Source organism: Melanotaenia boesemani, chromosome 9, assembly GCF_017639745.1.
Source record: "Melanotaenia boesemani isolate fMelBoe1 chromosome 9, fMelBoe1.pri, whole genome shotgun sequence".
Taxonomy (NCBI): Eukaryota; Metazoa; Chordata; class Actinopteri; order Atheriniformes; family Melanotaeniidae; genus Melanotaenia; species Melanotaenia boesemani.
This window is the reverse complement of record NC_055690.1, coordinates 32,147,520-32,168,037: the sequence shown is the minus strand read 5'-3', so window position 1 is coordinate 32,168,037 and position 20,518 is coordinate 32,147,520. Positions and strand designations below refer to the sequence as shown.

The following is a 20,518-nucleotide window of genomic DNA, read 5'->3' as shown; positions in this document are numbered from 1 at the left end:
CCAAAGTTCTTTAAAACATACTGTAGACTTTAATGGTCTGGACTCATGTTGCTTTTTAAAAACCTCATCAACCCCCTCGGTGTGTTTCCCATGCATCATTCACACACTTTATAAAACACCAGTGTAGCACAGCCATCGTTCATGGTGCTCATTTACCTCCTGGAGCAACTTTGGATTCAGTTTCAACAATGTTTTCACACGAGTGGTTGAGATAAGTGGAAAACCTACAAACTTAAACAAACTGACACTTAAGTCTCTGTTATGTTTCCCCATGTGTTACCAATAAAAGACGTACTGGTGATATCTAAAGAGTGCAATCCTCAGTGTTTTTCTTCCACCAGCTGGTGGCGCCAAAAGTCTGCCATCTTTGACCACCACAGCTGATTTCTATCCTGAATATCCATTTAGCTGCTGTGACCCAGTGCGAGTGCAGCCAGCAGAATCCTGTATGTACATGAGTGTACTCTGCAGGGAGAACAGGTGTGAGCAGGTCACAGCTGCTTACAATGATTTGTTCTTAGAGAAAGCTCATCAGAGGGGTCTGTATGTATATTTTACTTGAATCGTCAGAGGGGAAATAACTACAAGTTCCTTCATTACCCGACACGTTATGCATTATGAGATAAAATATTGAACATTTATCTAGGTGCACATTTTGTTCTCCAGGTCAAATCTCAGAGCTCTTTAGCTGCCTCAGAGGTTTGAGGCTCGACCCTCCAGCTGGCTTCTGTCTCAGCTCTTCTTCCCTTTGATTTCTGAGTCACTCCCAAACATTTTACACACATAACTGGGAATTCCAGACTGGGGTTCTAAAATGAAAAATCCATCTCTCGTCCCCTCTGACTTTTTTTCCATGAGGAGAAATTTATGTGGAGCTCTGGATAACATTTACTTGTTGGCTAAAGCGGACATTTGCATTCAGGTTATGACACAGTGGGAAACTGACGTGATACTGTAAACTTCCCCATTACAACTTCCATGTGGTGCTGAGGATAGTTTGAGGCAACACTTGAAAACTCTTTAAACTGTTTTTGGGGGGTCAGTGTCCACAGCCGAAGTTTGCAAAAAACAGAATCTCTGAAAACCATCTCACTGACATCTGCTCATAGCCCCGACCTAATAAAAACTAAAGAATGCTGCAAGTCTGTGTGCTTTACTGCTTATGTGCTTACTTCACTTTTTCCATGTGCTGCTGCAGCAGCACGGATGATCTGACCATGTGGGACCTCAAAGTTCAGCTTCCAACACATTTTACTTCTGTTCCAAATGTATAAAAGTGTGTGTGTGTTAAAGCTGAAATGGCTGTGCTCAGACTGTAAACAGTAGCTCCTGCAATTAGGCATCCAGGACTTTTCTGCTGTTTGTGGTGCACAGTCTGTTTCAAGATACGGCTTTGAGTCCATCTGCCTTGGATTTGCCACGTATTTCCAGAGCAGGAGTCTGGCTCATCAGAGCGTTTCTCATGGTGATGAGAAATAGTGCGAGAAAGCTGCTGAGAGACTGACTGCGTTATGCCAGTGTGTCTATATGTGCACAAGCAGGGCAATGTCACCTTGACTGCAATCTACAGGAGGCACTGAGGGCGTACAGCATCTGTAGAGAGCTGGACAGACGCAGAGGGGGGACTGGAAGGTATTTGCGTGTCTCTCGGGGTGTGTGTGAGAACATCTCAAATGTGTGAGTGTGAGGGAGAGAGGGAGAAAGACTGAGGTGGGTAAAGCTTTGTCAGACAGCTTCGCAGTGTGCTGGAGGATCCCTCTACAAACCCAGGCAGAGCGACGCAGAGATGTCAGGCGCAGGACACGCAGGTGGGTCAAACAGCTGAGGAAGGGACAGGCGAGACAAGCTGGGGGACAGGTTTCATGGTACCTGTATGTTTATTCTTATCGTTAGGATGTGAGCAAACAAAACTACCCAACATAAGAAAATGCGAGTTTTCTTTCAGCAAATGGGGGACTGCAATCAGACCCGAGGGCCACTTCCATTTGCTTTTTGTCCAATTCCCAGACTTTCATAAAACCGTCCTCCTAGTTATCACCAGCTTAATTCCACATTTAGATCTTAGTTAAACGGCTGAGCTCTCCTGCAGGTGCGTTTGAAGCCCCCCTTCTGCCTCCTGAGTCTGACAGGTCGATTTGCAGACCTTCAAACAGCCGCAGCCTCTTCAGGTTCCTGATTACATTTACTGGAACGGAGTAAAAACCCGCCGCCGCATCCTTTCCTCTCCATCATGTGACTCCGCGGGCGAATATATCTGGGTCCCGGTCGCTTCGCTGGAGAAATGAAGCTTTGGCCAATCGCATCCCGACGGAGGCGTCTCTCTCTCGTCTTATTTTTTTTTAAAGCTTTCGTTGGGGATGCATTCACTTGTAGTCGAACATAAGACATCTACAAGGTGGTGCGCATGTAAGCGCATGTTTCTTCCTGTCTTCTGCAAGATGATTTTACAAGATAACCTACTGTAGCCTACATTTGCTGGATGAAAAAACGCACGATTTACAGTTGATATATATGACGTCATTAGTAACAGGGTGTGATTTTTGTTTAATATCTAAAAGCAAAACTGTTAAAAAAAAACAAACGCGTTTCTCAAAGGGACTATTTGGTTTGTTTATCTACAAGGCGTAAGAAAATCCACAATTCAGATTGAAATTGTAGGAAATCCGAGTTTGCTTGTAACCTTAAAGGCATCACGAGGCCCAGTGACGTCAGCCGCTCCCCTGCGCCTCCTCCAGCAGCCAGTCAGAGGAGGGATGCTCTGAACGCAAGACTGCAGCATCTTCGCGAGAGAACGAGCAGCGCAGAACGTCTCTTTCTCTGTGTCTTCCTGCAGCTCCGCGTATCCGGACCCTCACCACCCACGCGCCACTCCGGGGTGTCTTCTCGCTTGGAGCCAGGACGGGACAAGAAGCAAGAAATTATATCAGCCAGTAACGCACCGGATCTTTATTTTTCTTTTTATTCTTACTATTGCTCCACCAACCGTTCATTTTTTTCTTTCTTCTTCTACCCTCGGTTGATCTCTCCTCTTTGTCTTTTTGTTTTATTTATTGTTCCGTGTCGCTGGCTGTTGCAGAGGAGCGCCATCATCCCGCTCTGCCTGACATGAGTACTGGTTGCAGCGGAATGATACACATATCCTAGCACCTATATCTAAAGGTTGATGGAAAATTGACCCGTTTGCACGTTTTTTAGTAGCCTAGAAGACCGTTTATCTGCAGAGGTTTTGGATTTTCTCCCTCTGAGCCGATCAGCCACCCCTCCCAGCCTTTTCTTTCCTTCGATCCCCGCGCAGCATCTCTGCACGCACCACGGAGAAAAAGCGCAGCTGTCCTGCCCCGTCCGTAAGAAAAAGGCGTATTTTCCTATTCTTAAATCGCAACTGCCTTCACAGAGGACTTATCTGTACGGCTACGCTGCGTAAGAAAAACGGAGAAGGGGGATTTAAACGCAAACGCAGCTTAAGCATCCAAGAGCAAGCTCGAAAATGATGGCCGGCGGAGCAGTACAGCAAAACGGCATTTTCTCAAATCCTCACCATCACAATCAACAACCACACATGGAGTCTGATCCCCCGGATTCTCGTAAAAGACCATTGGAGACCCCGACGGAGGCCAGCAGCACCAAACGCACAAACACGGGAGGTAAGAGCAGCGATGGGGATGCTGGGAGGCGGTTGGGGTTTCGGTGAATGTTGCTTCGTACTGAGGCAGGCAGAGAGAAAGCAGAGCAGGTTGATCCGATTTTTCATTCTAATTCTAAAGTGTGGCGTGGTACGACCGCAAATTCCCCACTATTGCGTTTTAAATATCTGTATACACTTATGGAGGACGTTTTTATGCGCTCCCTCGTGAGCAGCAGTCATTTTCCATCAGCATTAAAAATAATTACGGATCGCCGCTTTTGATGGAAAGGAGACAATGAGAAAGAGGCGAGCGGGGATTTGGAGGGAAGCTTTCGCTTCCTTTCTCTCTTAGTTTGTCCGGATAAATTTAACCTCGTTGTATCAGCCGAATTGGGTGTTTTTTTTATTTTTATTTTTTTTATTTGTTGCGTCTTAAGAATTACGCGGAGCCTACAGCGGCCATGCTGGAGCCAAAATAAGGATGTAAACAAGTGAAAGCCAGATCAGGCTGGTGCGTGATCGCAGGGTCTCATCCCGTCGACGGATGACCTTGTGATAATCTCCCACATCAGCCACCATCGCCGCTGTGTGTACAATTACACAAGCGGATAAACGAGCGGGTTCATATTAACAGCAGGCCGGGAAGCCAGTAAAAAAAAAAAAAAAAGCCAAACAACAACAAAAAAACCAACTGAATCCGGATCGGCTCAGAATGCGACAGCGTGTTATTGCAGTATATTTTCACAGTGCTTTGCTGATCTGCAGCAAACAAGGAGACGGTTTTTTCACCCTTCTCCATTAAATTCTCCGTTGATGTTACTTCATTATTTTCAGGTTGGATGAAATATGAATATGTCACCATGGTGATCACCATATTTGGTTTTTGTTTACATGCTGTCATGCGCCAAACATTCCCATCACCCGGCATTACAACCATCAGCCTGTACTGGCCATGCACCCCATCATGGACATTTGGACATACAATACACCTTTAACTCAGGAGATGATTTAAGATGACACCAAATATACTCAGCACACAGCATGCACCCCTCCCCCCCGTAAAAAAGACTAGAAGCTTTAGATTTTAGGAGGGTGGGCTCAACCTTTAAAAAGACTGTCAGCCTTAACAGTTATTAGCTGACATGCACGTTAATGCTAAGGTCAGACTCATCTAAATTTGCACGAATTTAAAAGGAAAAAAACTCTAGAGATAAATTTGATGTGATCAGGGATCACATAGAAAGGGATCAGCCTAAAGTCTTACAATGAAATTGTTTTAAAATCCTCTTCAGAAAGCTAAAATGTAGATGATTTACTTTTGAATGCAAATATGATTGCCACTGTAAACAGAGCAGTCTCTCTTAGATGGTTCAATTTAAAAATCCAGTTTGTAGTGAGACAAACAGTCCTGGAGATCATGTTTTTTTAAATTTTATTTTTTAAAATTGTATTTATTTTTAGTTATTTTGGACAAGCTGGTTTTTTAACGGATTATTTGGCACAGTCCAAGTTCTTCCCGCCGGTTTTACTCCTGGTTTTACAGAGGAAAAGTTACCATTTTGTTTTTGAGGATCTAAGAGTTGTGGTCATGTCTGCTTTTGAATAACTATGAACACTAATCTTTGACCCTCAAAAGATGAAGTGGGACCTGCTCTGTGTGGGTAGTTTGGGATTTGGCCTTCAGCAGGAGCCACGACAGTCGCGTGAGTCTGGCTGTGAAGGGGTGAGCCGCAGGTTATCCGGCAGTGTTTAACTGCAGATCGATGCAGCACTCAGAGCGCTAAAGGCTCCTCCTCGCTGCACGTAAAAAGTCACGGCTGCCTCTCAGGGGACCTTCCTGCTGCCTGCGTAAAACTCTGCCAGCTTGTCCATTTACACAAATGAAAAGGCTGAAATGTTGGTGATGATGACGACTCAGTCAGTCAGACGTTCACTGAGGGTGAGCGCCACTGCCAGGTTGACACCTCCAGGCTGCTGCTCCAACACCCACCCACACACACACACGCACACACACACCTCATCATAGCCCATGCAGATGACAAAGAGGAATCAGAGTTTGGTTGCGGGTTTTTCTTTCCTCTTGTTAGAAATGTATTTTGTTTAATAATATGGTCTGAAATTTGCTTTTTATTTAAATTTGTTAGCTGTTTGGTTAAAGCTGTTGAGCTCAGCCAAAATAAGCCCTTTGTTTACCAGAAATCTGATGCAGTGACTGATTCAGAACACATTTACCCAAACTGCTGCCTTTTTTTTTTCTTTTTTACAATTAATAATGTTTTTTTTTGGTAATTATTTTTCTTAAGCTGCATTCAGGTTGCAGTTCTAACATTAGAAGTCAACATTAGAAGTAGTAATAATTAATTATAATAATGGTTGTTTCTTTGTATGATTAGTTTACGCCACACACTCCCCACCCCTGTGCTTCCTCTCTCTGTAGTGGCCTTCCTGCAGCCCCTTTTTGAAACTGAAGGCATTGTATATCCTGACCAAGAAACTGAGACTCATGGTAAGACAGACTTTGATTTTTGATCTTCTACCTGTTTTATAATCTTTACTGTAACATTCTTCAGTGCAGGACTGATCCAGCAGTGACAGCAAACACACACCAAGTGTGTTTTTGATGACAAAATTCTGCAAAACTTCCATTTTTAGACTTTTTTTCTTAAATGAGGTGGAGCAACTGCTGCAGGGCCTGACCTTTAAATAGGCTTTAAGTAACATTTAACACCACCATTGTCATGATTCAGGATAATGCATGCTGATTATTATATTGTATGTGATCAATTCCATAACATCCATTGTCATGCTTTTTTATGCAAATTCTGTTTCTTTTGCCATGAGACCAAATATAACTGCACAGAAAAGTGATGCGGCTGACCTTTGACCTCATGCAAGCCATATCATCTGCTGATGTGCTGTTGAAATGTTTATTCTGGGTATAAAATAAGATGTAATGTGTGATGTGGACATGAAAAAAGAAAAAAATCCCCATGTTGCTGCTGCAAATCACAAGATCATAACTGGACTGATTTACCTTTTTTTTAACAGGCACAACTCTAAAGGAAAAGTGTTTTAGATTACAGTTATTTTTCTGTATTAGAGCTGAAACAATATAGACACATTTTCCATCCAGTAGCAGCAGGTCAGAAATTTCCACAGATTTCTACTCCTTTCTGGTAGAAAAAGTGTTTTATTCCAAGACGGCAAGTAAAGATGGACTCATGTTTTTCTGCTGAGTTTCTGGATGTGGGGTTTATCTATGTAGCGTGTGTGTGTGTGTGTGTGTGTGGGTGAGTAAACAAGAAGCAACATAAGAGAGAAAGCGCTGGTCAGCTGTCAGAGAGCAGACGTGGGACGATGTGGGACCGCTCCGACCCCCGCGGGTCGTAAATCACATACGTCTCATAAAGAGCTGAAGGTCTTAAAGATGGAAAGATCAATGAGTAGCTGCAGCGGCTGCTGCACGCAACCCCCACCCTCAGCACCCCGTCTAATCCACCAACACAAACCCGTTCTTACTGGTGCACCCCTCAGCCAGCACAGCAGGACTCTCCCATCTATTAAAGGAATTCAGATTTCCCTCTCATCATGTCGCCATTAGAGAGGTTTTAGGAGCTGATTGTTAACATTTGAGTTGGTTTCAGTCATTTCATTGATCATTTCACAGACTGAGGAGAGTTTATGTTTGCCTGGAAAAACATGATTTTCTGTCTGGTCAGAATGATTCAGATTATAAGAATAATCTGTCTGAGGCTGCTGGAATTAAGAATTAAATTACAGTAAATGCGTCATGAAATCACTTAATTTGCCAAAGATTAACTGCAGAAATACACATTTAAACTGTTTTATGGTGATTAATTATTATAAAGTTAATACATGCATCTTTATTTGAGTTCTAGTCTGTTGGAAAAAAGTTGTGTTTCTTTACATTTTGTTTCCAAGCACCCAGGCTTTGTTTGACTTTGAAAATGGTCTTGATCGACAGTTCACCAGGATTTCTAAAGGTCCCGTCAAGTTTCTCTGTGGATACTGGCATTCGCTCATGTGACAGTTTGATGGACAGAAAACAGGATTTTGAGGGGATTCCAGCTGGAATGGTGTGAAGTGTCTCTTTTGAGGGAACGTTGAAATTTTTGAAGAAAACAAATCTACAGCAGATGATCAGAACCTGGAAGTGATGTCACAAAGAAATAGAAAACAAAACCAGACCTGAACCAGGACCTGAGAGATGCATCTCGACCTTCAGTTGATCCATCTACTGTTGGCCGAAGCCTCATCAGAAATGGTCTCCATGGAAACGTGGCTGTAATGAAGAGAAAAGGCTGAAGTATGTCACATGACACAAGAGCTGGACTGAAAATGAGCTGGAACAGGGCTGATGGAGGTTGAACCCGGTCCCAGAACCCGGACTTCAACATTATAGAAGCAGTGTGGGAGCATCTAGACAGAGAACAGAACAAATAGCTAAAAAAATCCACAGAAGATCTTTGGAAAGTCCTTTAAGGATCCTGGAGAACTGTTCCTGAAAACTACATAAAGCGATGACAGAAAGCTTCTCTAAGAGGGTTCAGACTAAATATTGAATTTCAAGCTCCTTGAAAAGCATAAAACTCTCACCTGAACTTTGTTTTTCTGGCAATACATTAAAGAATCAGTGGTGGCGCAAGACTTTTGCATGGTAGTGTGTAGTACAGTGTGTTCCCTACATACTCGGACCTGGACCTACAAATGATGACATTTAAATCCTAAACAGCCTATAGATCCTAAGAGATGAAAGGTTTAATGGTTTGTTTAAGGTGCTGCATGTAAGCAGTAAGTGCTCCGAACCCACAAGCAGCCTTTCAGCCTGATGCTGTTCGAAACAAATGCAGCTTCCAGGGAAAAAAACTGCTTGTAGAAGCCATTAAGAAGCCTTATGTAAGCACAAACAAAATAAATTGGTTGTTTTTTTCTCTTTATTTACTTTCATGTAGGTGGTCAGGAACTGAACATGTCAGTGGGACCTCCCCCCACCACCACACACACATACGGAAAATGTGTGAATGTGCAGAATAAGTTTGCTGACGTCCTCACTAGTTTCATCATTTTTGTTATTTTAACATAATTTTTTCTGTCTTTTCGTGCTGTCTCCTGAAGATGTAATAGGTTAATTTAGTAAATGGATGGACTGGCTGCAACTGGAAAGGAGGGCGGGGGCGTGGAGTGGGGGGCGGGAGGACTTGAAACACCCTCGCCAGGTGACATTGGTGGACTGGACTCTTAGGACACAGACATTTCTGTGTGTGTGCGTCGCTGTCGTTGTCTTTTATATCTGACTTTACTCGCAAAAAAGCAGAGATGAAATGTAATGAGGGAGATGAAGGGGCGTGTAAATGGATGCACGCACACACTTAACACACACTCGGTCATGCTGTGCAGCGAGTGCCGGCTGCATGAGACCAGGCCTTTGATGTTATTGATCTGAGTGTTGCTCTGCATCTTATTTTGGGCCATCCTTTCGGAGAAGGGCAGCCTTCCTCGCATTGATCCGACCACGGAAGACGAAGAAACGCCAAATTTCTTTTTAAGCACATAGTGTGAGACAGATTATGAAGAAATAAGTTCATGTTTTAATCTAATAAATTAGTTTTTTCACTTAGAAAACACAGAAAATGCAACACGCCTGTTTGAGGTTGAGCTGTCTCTCCTATTTTGGTTTCATCCTTTTAATCTTCCTCTTCTTATCCACACAAATCATGAATACACCCTCCTCTTCCTTCTTCATCCTTGTCCTCCTCTCCATCAATCGCACGCTCGCTCAGCGAACGTTTCCAACGCTGCCGATCAATCAGCATCCGCCATATGCAGGAATATGCCACATATATCTGCAGCTCTCCTCCTCCCACACTCTCACTCCTCTTCCTCTTTTTAAAAAGCCACTGCGTCAAAAGAAGAAGGCGTCGTACAGGGTGGGGTGAAGGCGCAGAGAGGTGGTGATGTTCCCACAAACAGAGGCTTGCAATTGGTGGGCCGAGGTGTCGGTCACGGCGAGCCGGCCACTGATAGGTGAGAAGAGCAGGGCGGCGATGAATATGGATGAGAGAGCGATGAAAGGGCCGACGCTGGGAGGACGATTGGAAGCCTCCCCCCATCCTCCTCTGAAAGGGTCCGCGAACAATACACACCGATTTTCACACACAGACAGAAGGGAGGGAAGGAAGGCTGGTGATTCGGTTATCTTTGTTCGCCACTGTGCCTGCTTCGTTTTCAACGCAGGCGCCCGGATGATGGTGAGCGTTTCGGGATGGAGGCATCTGATTGGTTCAGCGTCAGGATGTTTGTCTAACAGATTCCACTGCTGGGCTTGAGATAAATAGGTGGAGAATGTCCAATCTTTTTCTCTGCCCTGTGTGTTCACAGTTATTTGATGCAGTCTGTAATAAGCAGGGGCGTATCCAAGAAATTTTCAGTGGGGTGGCCAAGAGAAGAGAGAAGTTAGTGTGTGGTGCTGATGACGGATTTCACTAACTCTAACATCCAGCAGGATCATTGTTTACTTTAGTTAGAATCAGTGTGTGAAATACAAAGAGTCTTGGGTGTCGGAAATAATATTCAAATATTAAAAACAAAACTGTTTACACATTTTAAAGAATATTATACAATATGTGACTTAGCATTACAAAGACAAACAGCTTTAAACATCACTCATATTGCAGAATGAACGTCCAGATAAACCAGTGATCAACACAAATGCAGCTGTTCTTGTAGCTGCTGGAATCTACTGGCTGTTTTTAAGGCTAACAGAGGGTTACTCAGCAAACCCCGAACCCCACCACCTCAGGCCCATGTCCGCCCATATTTCACACACTGGTTAGACGTGTAACAGTCGCTGTACTGAGCAAATACATCTGTAACATCTGTTTTCACCAGATTTATATTTTATGCATCTAATATACTCAATTCATATCGTATTTTAAATAATACCAGAGTGATTTACAGACAAAAACCCACATAAACAACACAAAGATTAAAATAATTAAAATAAAACAGGCAAGGCATTTTTATTTCTAAAGCACATTTAAAAACAAGTCACTGTTTTTCCAGCCTGCACAATGGAAAACACAAACAGGCCACACAACATATGTAAAACATTCAGAGAAATAAAAACACAAATATGAAAACAAGGCCAGCTCTTGCACATCAGGAAAGGCTAAAGAATAAAAACGTCTTCAGCAAACTTTTAAAAATGTCCCTGATATGTTATTAAAAACAATATAGATGAAGAGTTGATCCTTCTAAAAGCTCATTGTAAATAATAATATTAATATAGGTAACGATAAAAGCAAATGAAATTTCAGGAGTGGCCTTGCCCCCCCCAGGATGCCCCCTAAAGTCATCGTTATGATGAGCTGCTGTTTGTTTCTTACATAGAAATGTTGTTTAAACAACAGCTGTTGCTACTCTGCGAGGTTCTGGACCCACGAGCAGGATTTGGTGAAATTAGCTGCTAAATTTAAATGTAATAAAAGCTGCAGAGATGAATCCACTCTGAATCACTCCAACAAATCCTTTAGGCTCCACATTTTTTTTTTAAATAAATGAGAGTTGAAGGAATTCCTTCACTCAATTCTTCTCTAAATGTTTGACTACTAGAAGGGTTACATAAAGAGCTGCTGGCAGCCTTTAAATCCGGCAGTTAGACGTCGAGCTTCTGGGCTCTGAAATATCAAAATCCAGCAGATTGAATAAAAACACCAGAAAAGATTTAAATGTTGGGGGGCAGAAGAGGGTTTCCTCTGTAGGCTTTTGTGTTTATGGGTGACGATGGCCGATTTTTAGAGCGAAGACAGCTGGTCAGAGCTTCACTGCTGGAGAGCTTAACACGAGTGTGCATGTGTGTGTGTGTGTGTGTGTGTGTGTGTGTGTGTGTGCACACTGCCTCCCAACAAAAGAGAAGAGGACTGCAGGGGTGTGTTAGACAAAGCCTGAACCCCCCCTTAACTCTCCCTGCTTAGAGGAGATGAATATTTCCCAAGTCCCCTGAGGTTTGAGCCTCCATACCAGAGTCCCCTTTATCAGACTGAGCCCCCCCCCCCCCGCGCGCTCCGATCAAGGCTCTTGTTTATATTTATATCTGACTCATATTAGTTTCTAAAGGCAAATATAGTAGTTTTTGTTATTATTGGTCATCTTTAGGTTAATCTTCATATACAGTAAAAGAGCATTGAGGTTATTGTTTGAACCAAAAACAAAAGAAAATGTTTGGAGAACTTTTATTTTTTTATATTCAGTTCAAGCAAAATTAATAACAATGGGTTGTCATGAGAAGGGGAGTAAATTTCCTTAACATTTGAGCTTGCAGTGAATGCATGTCACAGCCTATTAGTACATGTTTTTGTAGCATTGCACAGCTTTTCCTGTCCAGCTTTGTATTTTCACCTTAACTGAAACCATTTGACGTGCCGTTTTCCCAAAAGCTTAAAAACAATGTATGAATGTATAAAAGTAGTTGAAGTGGTGTTGCTGCTTATACAGACAGAACCAGGAGGATAAAAAGAGACAGCTGTTAAATAAACGGCAACAAGGAGATGACTTTCTGTTTGTTTGCTCGAGTGAAGCTTCAGCCATCCTGCACGGCCTCTGCAGGCCCCTGAACACCAGATCCCTGGATTTGAGCCCCCAATCCCCCCCAGCATTGAGAGCCTATTCTGGGCTGGCCGGTCTGCAGGGGCCTTAGTAACAGACTGGACTGTGTACACATCCAGTTATGCCAGTTCAGAAAGATTTGCTGTTCATTGTAAACAAACTCAACATGCTTCTCTCTCCTGTGGATTAAAAATGAAGCATTTTTGTACAGATTGACAAACTCTTCCTCTGGGTGGGGTGGACACACGCCTACCGTCCGTGGTGCTGGTTCCATTCATAACCAGTTTGTGGCCACATTTTTCAGAAGAAAAGACTTTTTTGGTGTGAAAGGAAATGTGTGGATTTCCTGCAGGGATTTGTCTGTGTGTGAGAGAGACGCTCGGAGGAGTGAAAACAAAGACCCTCATCACAGCAGCCGGTGGGGAACCCTGTAGTTACTCAGCTGCAGACACCATATCTGCACTAACACACACATGCGCACACACCTTGTCTGCTCTGGAGTAGGCTTAATGTTATGATCCTTCTTTGTTTCCATCCCAAATGGGTAATTTCTTTATTTTCTTAGCAGAGTCTCAGAGCTCGTGTTTGTGGTTTGTGGGATTGTTGTGGTTTGATTCGACCTCTAGAAGCCTGGCAGTTTGCATCATCTGGGAAATCCAGTGGAATCACATAGTTATTATCCATTTGTGCAAAAATACACCAAAATAAATCTGAGTGACTACGGGGTGTGTTTTGAGTTTGGCTTGTTTAGATGTCATGTTGTGCATGTGAATTATAAATTAGTTCAAGTGTGATTACATAATTTTCTATAAATTACTCTATAAACCAAAAACAACCAGAAGTAGGTAAAGTAATAAAAATGTCCCCAAGCAAAAGTAGTGTTACGTCAAATAAAGTCGGAGTAAAAAGTAATCATCCGAGTAGTTGTCACCACTGTGGTGAACAGAATGAAGATGAGTCTATGAGGCTACAGGGAACAAAACCATTAGAAACACATTATCACACATTCGGCTCCATTTGCTAAAATCAACTTAAAGCCTGATTTGTGGTGATTAGTGGTTTAAATCTGAACTCACGACTATTGTGGTTACCACTTTTCTGTAAATTCAGCAGAACAGAAACTTGAGCTTCTTAATTTATTTGCTAACATTGCTACGTGAAATGAAACAGCTAAACACTGATATGATGATGTTTTCTAATCACACCTGGAACTATAAGTTACCAAAATCCTCCTGACCATTCTTCATGTGTAATTTATTAGCTAATGCTAATTTACTCCTCCATAGGACATATATAGCGGGCAGATTAGCTGCAGCATTTAAAGAAAATGTTTACAAACACTGAAAGAGTCAATATGAAAGACTCTTTTTTAAGACTGGGATTCTGGAACCCAACAAGACTTCATCCACCTAAAGACAGCAAAGAAGCAATTTAGGAAAAGATTTAACGTGTTTGCTCAGGTTGCTGAAACGTGTCTGCATTGCATCACTGAGTGTGTAAAGCACCGGTACCAGATGGAAGGTTTCTCCTGATTTCTGTTGCATTTCCACAGCCAACCGTAAATTTTCCCGGCACGCGGCGTGTCGGCCAGGTAGTGACGTCAACTACATGACAGTGTGATGTCAAGTGGTGCGACGCCTTTCCTGCATTACAACAAAGAAGAACGTGTATATTTAAAGATGGAGGTGTTGCCACTTTCTCAGACAGGAAGTGATGAGTCTTTTGACCAATCAACGGAACGCACCGTGTCAAGCTCCACCCTTTTGGGTCAGATTAGTAAAATTGGGAGGGTTTGGGTTGGATGTTCTGGTACCCTTCCCAGTTGCTGCCTGTAGAAAGGGGCTGCTGCCTCTGATATTTTCATGTTTTTCTTTCCTTGTCTGCTAAATGTCAAGAGTTTGTGCTGCGATGCCCTGTGGTTTATGTGTGGTCATGTGACTAGATGGCTACGTCTGACTGGTGAAACTGACAGCATCTCTCTAGCAAGAATAAAGCATTTATACTTGAATAAACTATAAATATATATATATATATATATATATATATATATATATATATATATTCAAAGTAAGAGTAGTGCTTAAAACTACAGAGGAAGTACTTTAAAAAAAGTATATGTAGTGGAGTAATTATCACTGATGCAGAAAATAATGAATTCTTTAAGATAATGTGTGTAAACTGTCTAAAAACACCCGCCCACCTGTGATTGTTAAAGGAGGGATAAAAACAGGGACAAAGCCAAATTTCAAACCTCTGCACATCTGGACAGCTGCATTAAAATGCCGTTACTTGAGTCATGATTTGGTTTTTGCACCAGATCTTAGCTGTTTAAACAACATTAAAGCCAATATCTGATCCCAAAAGCTCGTCCTTTTTGGTCACCCAGAAATCACCCCCCTCCACCCCTCCGCCCCTCCACCTCCCGACAGGTAAAACAGTGGGAACTAATCAGTAAAAATGGCCACCGCTGTAATTATGGTGCTTTTCTTGTACTTATTTAGACTGAAAGTTTAGAGGCTCATTATGCTGTCAGCATGAAAGTGTCTGGGCGGGGGGGAGGGTGGGGGACGGCTGAGGTGCTGGATCTTTGATCATTCCTCGTATCAAAAAGTAAAGAAAATAGTTGCAGGGAACAATGAGTCTGACATCATGCTGACTTCAGCCATTTTCAACAGCTGTTGTTTTAAAATCACCATGAACATCGGCAGGAGGCTATAAAGCCTGACTTTCATGCTTTTGGAGTAACCGCAGTGGTTACTCCGCCGCAGAGGCTCATTTTAAAGTGATTTTTAAATTTTAGAGGCATCAGAAGACCAATAAGATTTTTTTCTTGCTTGCAAAATGAAATATTTTTGTAAAACTTTCCCTGTTTCCTAAGACGGAAGGATTCCAGGTCACAGCGAGGCTTTTTTCTCTGACAGACATGTACAGCTTTTTCCCCTCACCAGTTCCTTGTAATTAGCTGAGCAGTGTGAGGGAATAACGTGGCTGGGCGCTGTGTGATCTCAATTGGATTTTAGATTTGACACTGATGGGTCAGACTTGACAACGAGACAATCCAGCTGCTCATTATGATGGGATGGATGGGAGAGCAGGAGCATCACCTGCACACTTGGGACATGGAGTGACACGCTGAAGGACATGTGGGATATAATTACACATAATTAGAATTTGCAACCCTGACAGGTAGATAAATGAGATTTAGCTTTTATGAGAATGAAGCAGAAATAAAATCACGACATTTTATGTGTTCTGTGATGGACAGATGACTCATCTGGGGCAAACTAGGTGATGCCAAAAGTTTTACCCCTGATAAGATGCCAGTATTTTATAATACTTCTTTGTTAATACACACCTATACCTATATTAATACTTTTTGCCACATAAAAAGAAAGAAAATTGCTTGATTGCATTATTCAGTGTGCATTAATATCTTTATTGCAAAGGCAATATAAAAAATTATTTAAAACTAATAAACATAAATACTTGAAAGAAGTGCTTATAAAGGAATAATAAAATAACAATGAGCCCAAAACTAATTACACTTCCTAAGTTGAAATAAAAATAGCACCTGCGTGAAATGTAAAAACACAACATCATCACCTACACAAGCATAATCATCATCATCATCATCATCATCAAGATATCTGATAGGCTACCATAATCATGTGACATAGAAGGAATACACTGGCTGTTTTTTGGATGTAATTTCATTCCCTAAAACTCTCAGTGGAAACAAATAGCATGTTTTATGTTAACTCTGGTACCACGTTATTAAAGTTTCTAGTCCAGAGCATCAACACGCCCGTCCCTGGGATGAACTTAACGCTACCTGGGACCTGTTTTCAGCCCCTCTGACCTTGAACTTCATGAAGCAGGTATAAAATAAACAGATTAATGAAAGATATTTTTTAAGAAGTCTTTTTAAAATCTAAAGCTGCAGTAAGTTAAAGAGCATTTAGTTTGAAGCCAGAAAGAACCAAAAGATGTTGTAGACTGAGATGTCCAGACACGGCTGATAAGCTTGTGGCCTCTGATGTGGTGCCTGCAGGAGAAAGAAGCAGTTTTAATAAAAGTCAATTTACTGAAGTTGCCAAACTGACAAAAGGCTTGTTTCCAAAGTGTAATACAGTCTGTGCGGGACCTTTCTGTTTCATTCTCGAGTAAGGATGATCCCACGCTGCTTCAGTAATGTTGAGGTCTGGGTGTTGCCACTGATTTTCTGTCCAGTTCTTGTATCATGTGATATACCTCAGCCTTTTCTCCTTGTTTCCCTTCCTTAAGAGTGGCTTCTCTGGAGACCCTTTCTGATGAGGCTCCGGCCAACAGTTGATGGATCAGCTGAATGGATGGAGGTTGACTTAATTGGTTTCCAAACATTTCTAAATGTGTGCAGGAGCTTCAGGTTTACTGGCTTGTCATTTTTTTCTCTTTTATCATTTATATTTGATTTGTCCTGTTCTTCCTACTAAATTTAAAATAATTACATAGCCAAATGGTTTCCATAGTAACATGTAAGAGTGTTCCCATGCAACAGACACAAGTGATGAACATGAGTCATTGGTTGCATCCTCTAACATACACGATGAGTCACGTTGCCAAGGTGTGTGGGCCTGTTAATGAGATGTCGGAAACGATCTGTGTGCAGAGAAGGTGTTTCTGAGTGTGTGTTTGTATGTAGTTTGTGATGCAGCGACAGCTTTGTGTTTGTGCGTCTGTGTGCACATGCATTTCGCATTTACCAATTCCCCTGCCTTATTAATACAAGCCGGTTATAATTAGCTAGCCTCCATCTAAAGCAGGTCAGTCCAAGGCTTCGTTCTCAAAGTGGGTCACTGCAGAGAGGAGAGGAGAAGCCAAGAGGAAACAGTGGGCGGATGAAGAGGAGGGACAGAGGAAAGTGAGGAAAAATAAAAGAGGAGGAGAGGAAGAACTGAATGGTAGGGAGGAGAAAACAAAAGAAGTTTTTAGGACACAACCATGTGATGCTTCCTCAAGCTTTTGAAGAAAAAGCGCTGCTGTGGGCATCATTGAAATTGAGGTAGTGTTATAGACATTACATCGTCATTACTATTTACATATAAATATAGAAAGTTCCTCAAAAGAAAGACTGCTGTTGCTGCAACTGAAATATAAATACAGTCATGTGCTGCATCATGAGTTTAATGAGGCACCAAAATATGTCACATCCATCTAAAATACAAGATTTGCCAGAAAAGCTGTCAATAATTTAACAAGTGTCCTTGCAATCAGTCAGTATGAGACTTTCCTCAGTTCATGTTCACCTAATCAGCAGGTTACAGGTGAAATTTCATCGTCCAAAGTGCAATTTATTTGAATTATTCCAGAGTCCAACTTGCAGGTTAACAGCTCCAGTGACTTAGTGCAGGAACATGCAGAAAGAAGTATGTTTATGAAACAGTCTTGAGATTTTCAGCTGTTTTGGTATCAATTTTGTACAAAATACTGCAGTGAAATAACATGGGGTGAGTTAAATATTAAAAATATGGATCCACTCAAAAGTTTTGATGCTTAAGAGATGTAAAAGCATAACGCATGGCAGACCACAGGTGTATTGTGATTTGTGAGGAAATGGATTGTCTCGAGCATTTCTCACACAGTCCACCAGTATGCATGCTTACTGGGACAAGGACATGGTCCAGTTAAAAGAGGCCTGATGCTGATGGAGACCATCGCTTTCACATTGTTCCCAATGGCATCAAATCTCCTGGTACATAAACCACCGACTGTTGTTGAGTCCTGGCTCTTCACTTTCACAAAATGCATCCAGGCAGGAAAGCTAATTTTAGTAGCTCCTTTAAGAAAAACCTGTGCTAACACAATCGTTAATGGCGTTAAAAATAGCATAAAAACAGCTTTTTTTTCAACTCATTTATTGTGTCTATTTGTGAATAACAGAGCCTGAGAAAATAAAACTTAAAATCCTTTAGTGTGGTACTGTAAATTACATTCTCTTATCCTCACTAATAATAAATACATTTAGATTTATCTGTTTTCTACGATGCTGCAGGCCCCACTCAGGTTAAAAAAAATCTTACAATTTATGTACCAAGCAGCTCTGCTTCTGATTAATCTTTAAAAAACAAAAATATCTTTCTGATTACCTGAAAAAGAGAATTAACAAACAGATGGAGAGCTCAAAGATGGAAATGTTCACACTTAAGATGGAGAAGAAGAGAGGAAAAGGAGGGTGAGAGTGCAGACAAAAGTAAACGTGTTGGTGTTTTCATCATGGAGGTATAGTAATATGTCTGACACAACACCAGAAATAAACCTAGCTTTATAACTGAGATTCACACCAGCTTTCAACAGACCTCATTAGTCTAACTAAAACATGGGTAAACTGAGGTTACGTTGGTTCTTCTTTCCTCTACATCCATGTTTAAGCTCCCTGCTCTTTGTTTGTCATCACTAGTTGAGCTGAGGAAGGGCAGGGGAGCGTCAGGTTTCCTGAGTGTGTTCCCTGACTTGGCCGAACACCCGGACACGAGCAGTGAAAACACCAAAGTCCCTCTAAAAATGTAGAAGGCTGAAGCAGGGGTGAGAGCAAGTAACTTATCAGACAGTTTTGTATTGTACACTAGACATTGTAGTTGGGCTGTTTCACATCAATAAAACTCCAACTCTGAAGAGCTGCTGCCAACTAAACCTAATTAAGTTATTCTATGTGCTTGTTTACAGTGAAGTTGCAGCAAAAGTACAAATCATGATTTTGCCTCAGAAACTTATTCTCTAGTTTGGAAAAGTCATTCTCAACTGGTTTAGAGATGAATTACCCAGCAGTAAGCAGCAAAACATGAAAAAGTCATAAAAAAAATCCATCTAGTAATATGTGGCATGATTTTTTTGTGTTTGTGTTACTGAACTTGAAAATATGTGTGTCATAAAGACAGACAGCATCACTGCATTTCATCACGTAGGCACCAACTTAACGTTGCATCATAAAATTCTGCATTTGGAGTTCAGAGAGGTTGGGGATGGAGCTACAGATGGGGCTCAGAAACCTACTGTAGTTTGCTTTAAAACAGACATTGCCATAACGTTTGGCATCAAAATAACCTTTCTCCTGGATTACTGACTACAAAACCTGATACTGTCTTCTCCAAAATGTGGCATGCATTCAAAGAATGTGCCACTTCTAGTGGTTGTGAGAGTAGCTGCATGACTCATGTGAGGGGTAAAAATGGCTTCCATGACCTTTCCTAATCCTAACCATGTGATCTTAGAGCCTAAAGTTTTGTCATGCTGTATTTTGTTTACATGTAAAATGGCATCAATCACAGTTATGGTTGCAATGCAAAAAGAATGTATTTTATAGCCATGGTTGAAGATGTGGCACTTAGCAGCTTTCTTTTTTTTTTTGAGGATTTTGTGGTTTGTTTGTCAACTTGACTGTTTTCTCTGATGTGTTAACGCTTATATGATACTTGTAGGGCCGAGACTTTACAGGATGGAATTATGGGTCGTATTGAAGGCTATAGTCAAACCAATGACCTTTACAGTCGGAGGAGTTCTTGCAAAGTGAGCTGTACTCAGACTTAATGAAATACTTAAAAAAAGTTGGGATGGTTTGCGCAGAAATGCTGTGTTCAGCACAGATACAAAGTTTTCTGTTTTTTGTCTGGGCCATGTTGGGGGGCAGCACCACAACCATCAAACCATTTTAAATGGTCTTTCCAAACACACACAGTTGAAAGAGGAGGTGTGATCTAACCATCCAAAATTAGGAGAAATGCCTGTGTGGGTGCAAAATGGGTGCTGAAAACATTAATATAAGATTACATAAGAACACGAAGGATCTTGAAGGAAAGTTTTGGGATTTTGAGGCATAGAACAGGAAGAACAGAGACTTCTTTTATTCTTTTAAACTTAAACTTTTGAAACTTCAGCATATTTTTTATCAAATAACTGCTTATCAAGAAACCAGATCAGATGATGTAATTGAAAACACCTGTAAGGGTGTTTGGGACTTTTTTCTAATTTAATTAATTGACAGCGAGGTTCCCAAACACCTCCATTCCATGGCTGATCTGTGTTACAGGGATTTAATGGGAGTTAGAGCTATTAAAAGGCATTTAATAAGAGTTTGTCTTCCATTTGCTTACAACCCGTCTCTGCAACTCAAATCAAAGTAGGATGCTGTCATATTTAATGTACCCAACTGTTGTTGTTCACCTAGATAACAGACAAAGAACAGCAGGAGTAACGGAGTTAAGGAGCGGCGGCCTTGTGAGAAAGTGTGTCCCG

General features: G+C 41.6%; 1 protein-coding gene across 2 annotated transcripts in view; it reads left to right on the top strand.

Moving 5' to 3' along the window:
- The first annotated feature begins 2,544 nt into the window (after positions 1–2,544).
- Positions 2,545–20,518, top strand: part of nova2 (NOVA alternative splicing regulator 2) — a 75,370-nt gene continuing 57,396 nt past the window's right edge. The window contains exons 1-2 of one of the 2 annotated variants that reach the window (XM_041994637.1): positions 2,545–3,644; positions 6,063–6,131. In XM_041994637.1, coding sequence (XP_041850571.1) covers positions 3,488–3,644; positions 6,063–6,131 — 226 coding nt within the window. In that variant the 5' untranslated portion in view covers positions 2,545–3,487. The remainder of the gene's footprint in view (positions 3,645–6,062; positions 6,132–20,518) is intronic. The other variant, XM_041994638.1, reaches the window with a different exon arrangement.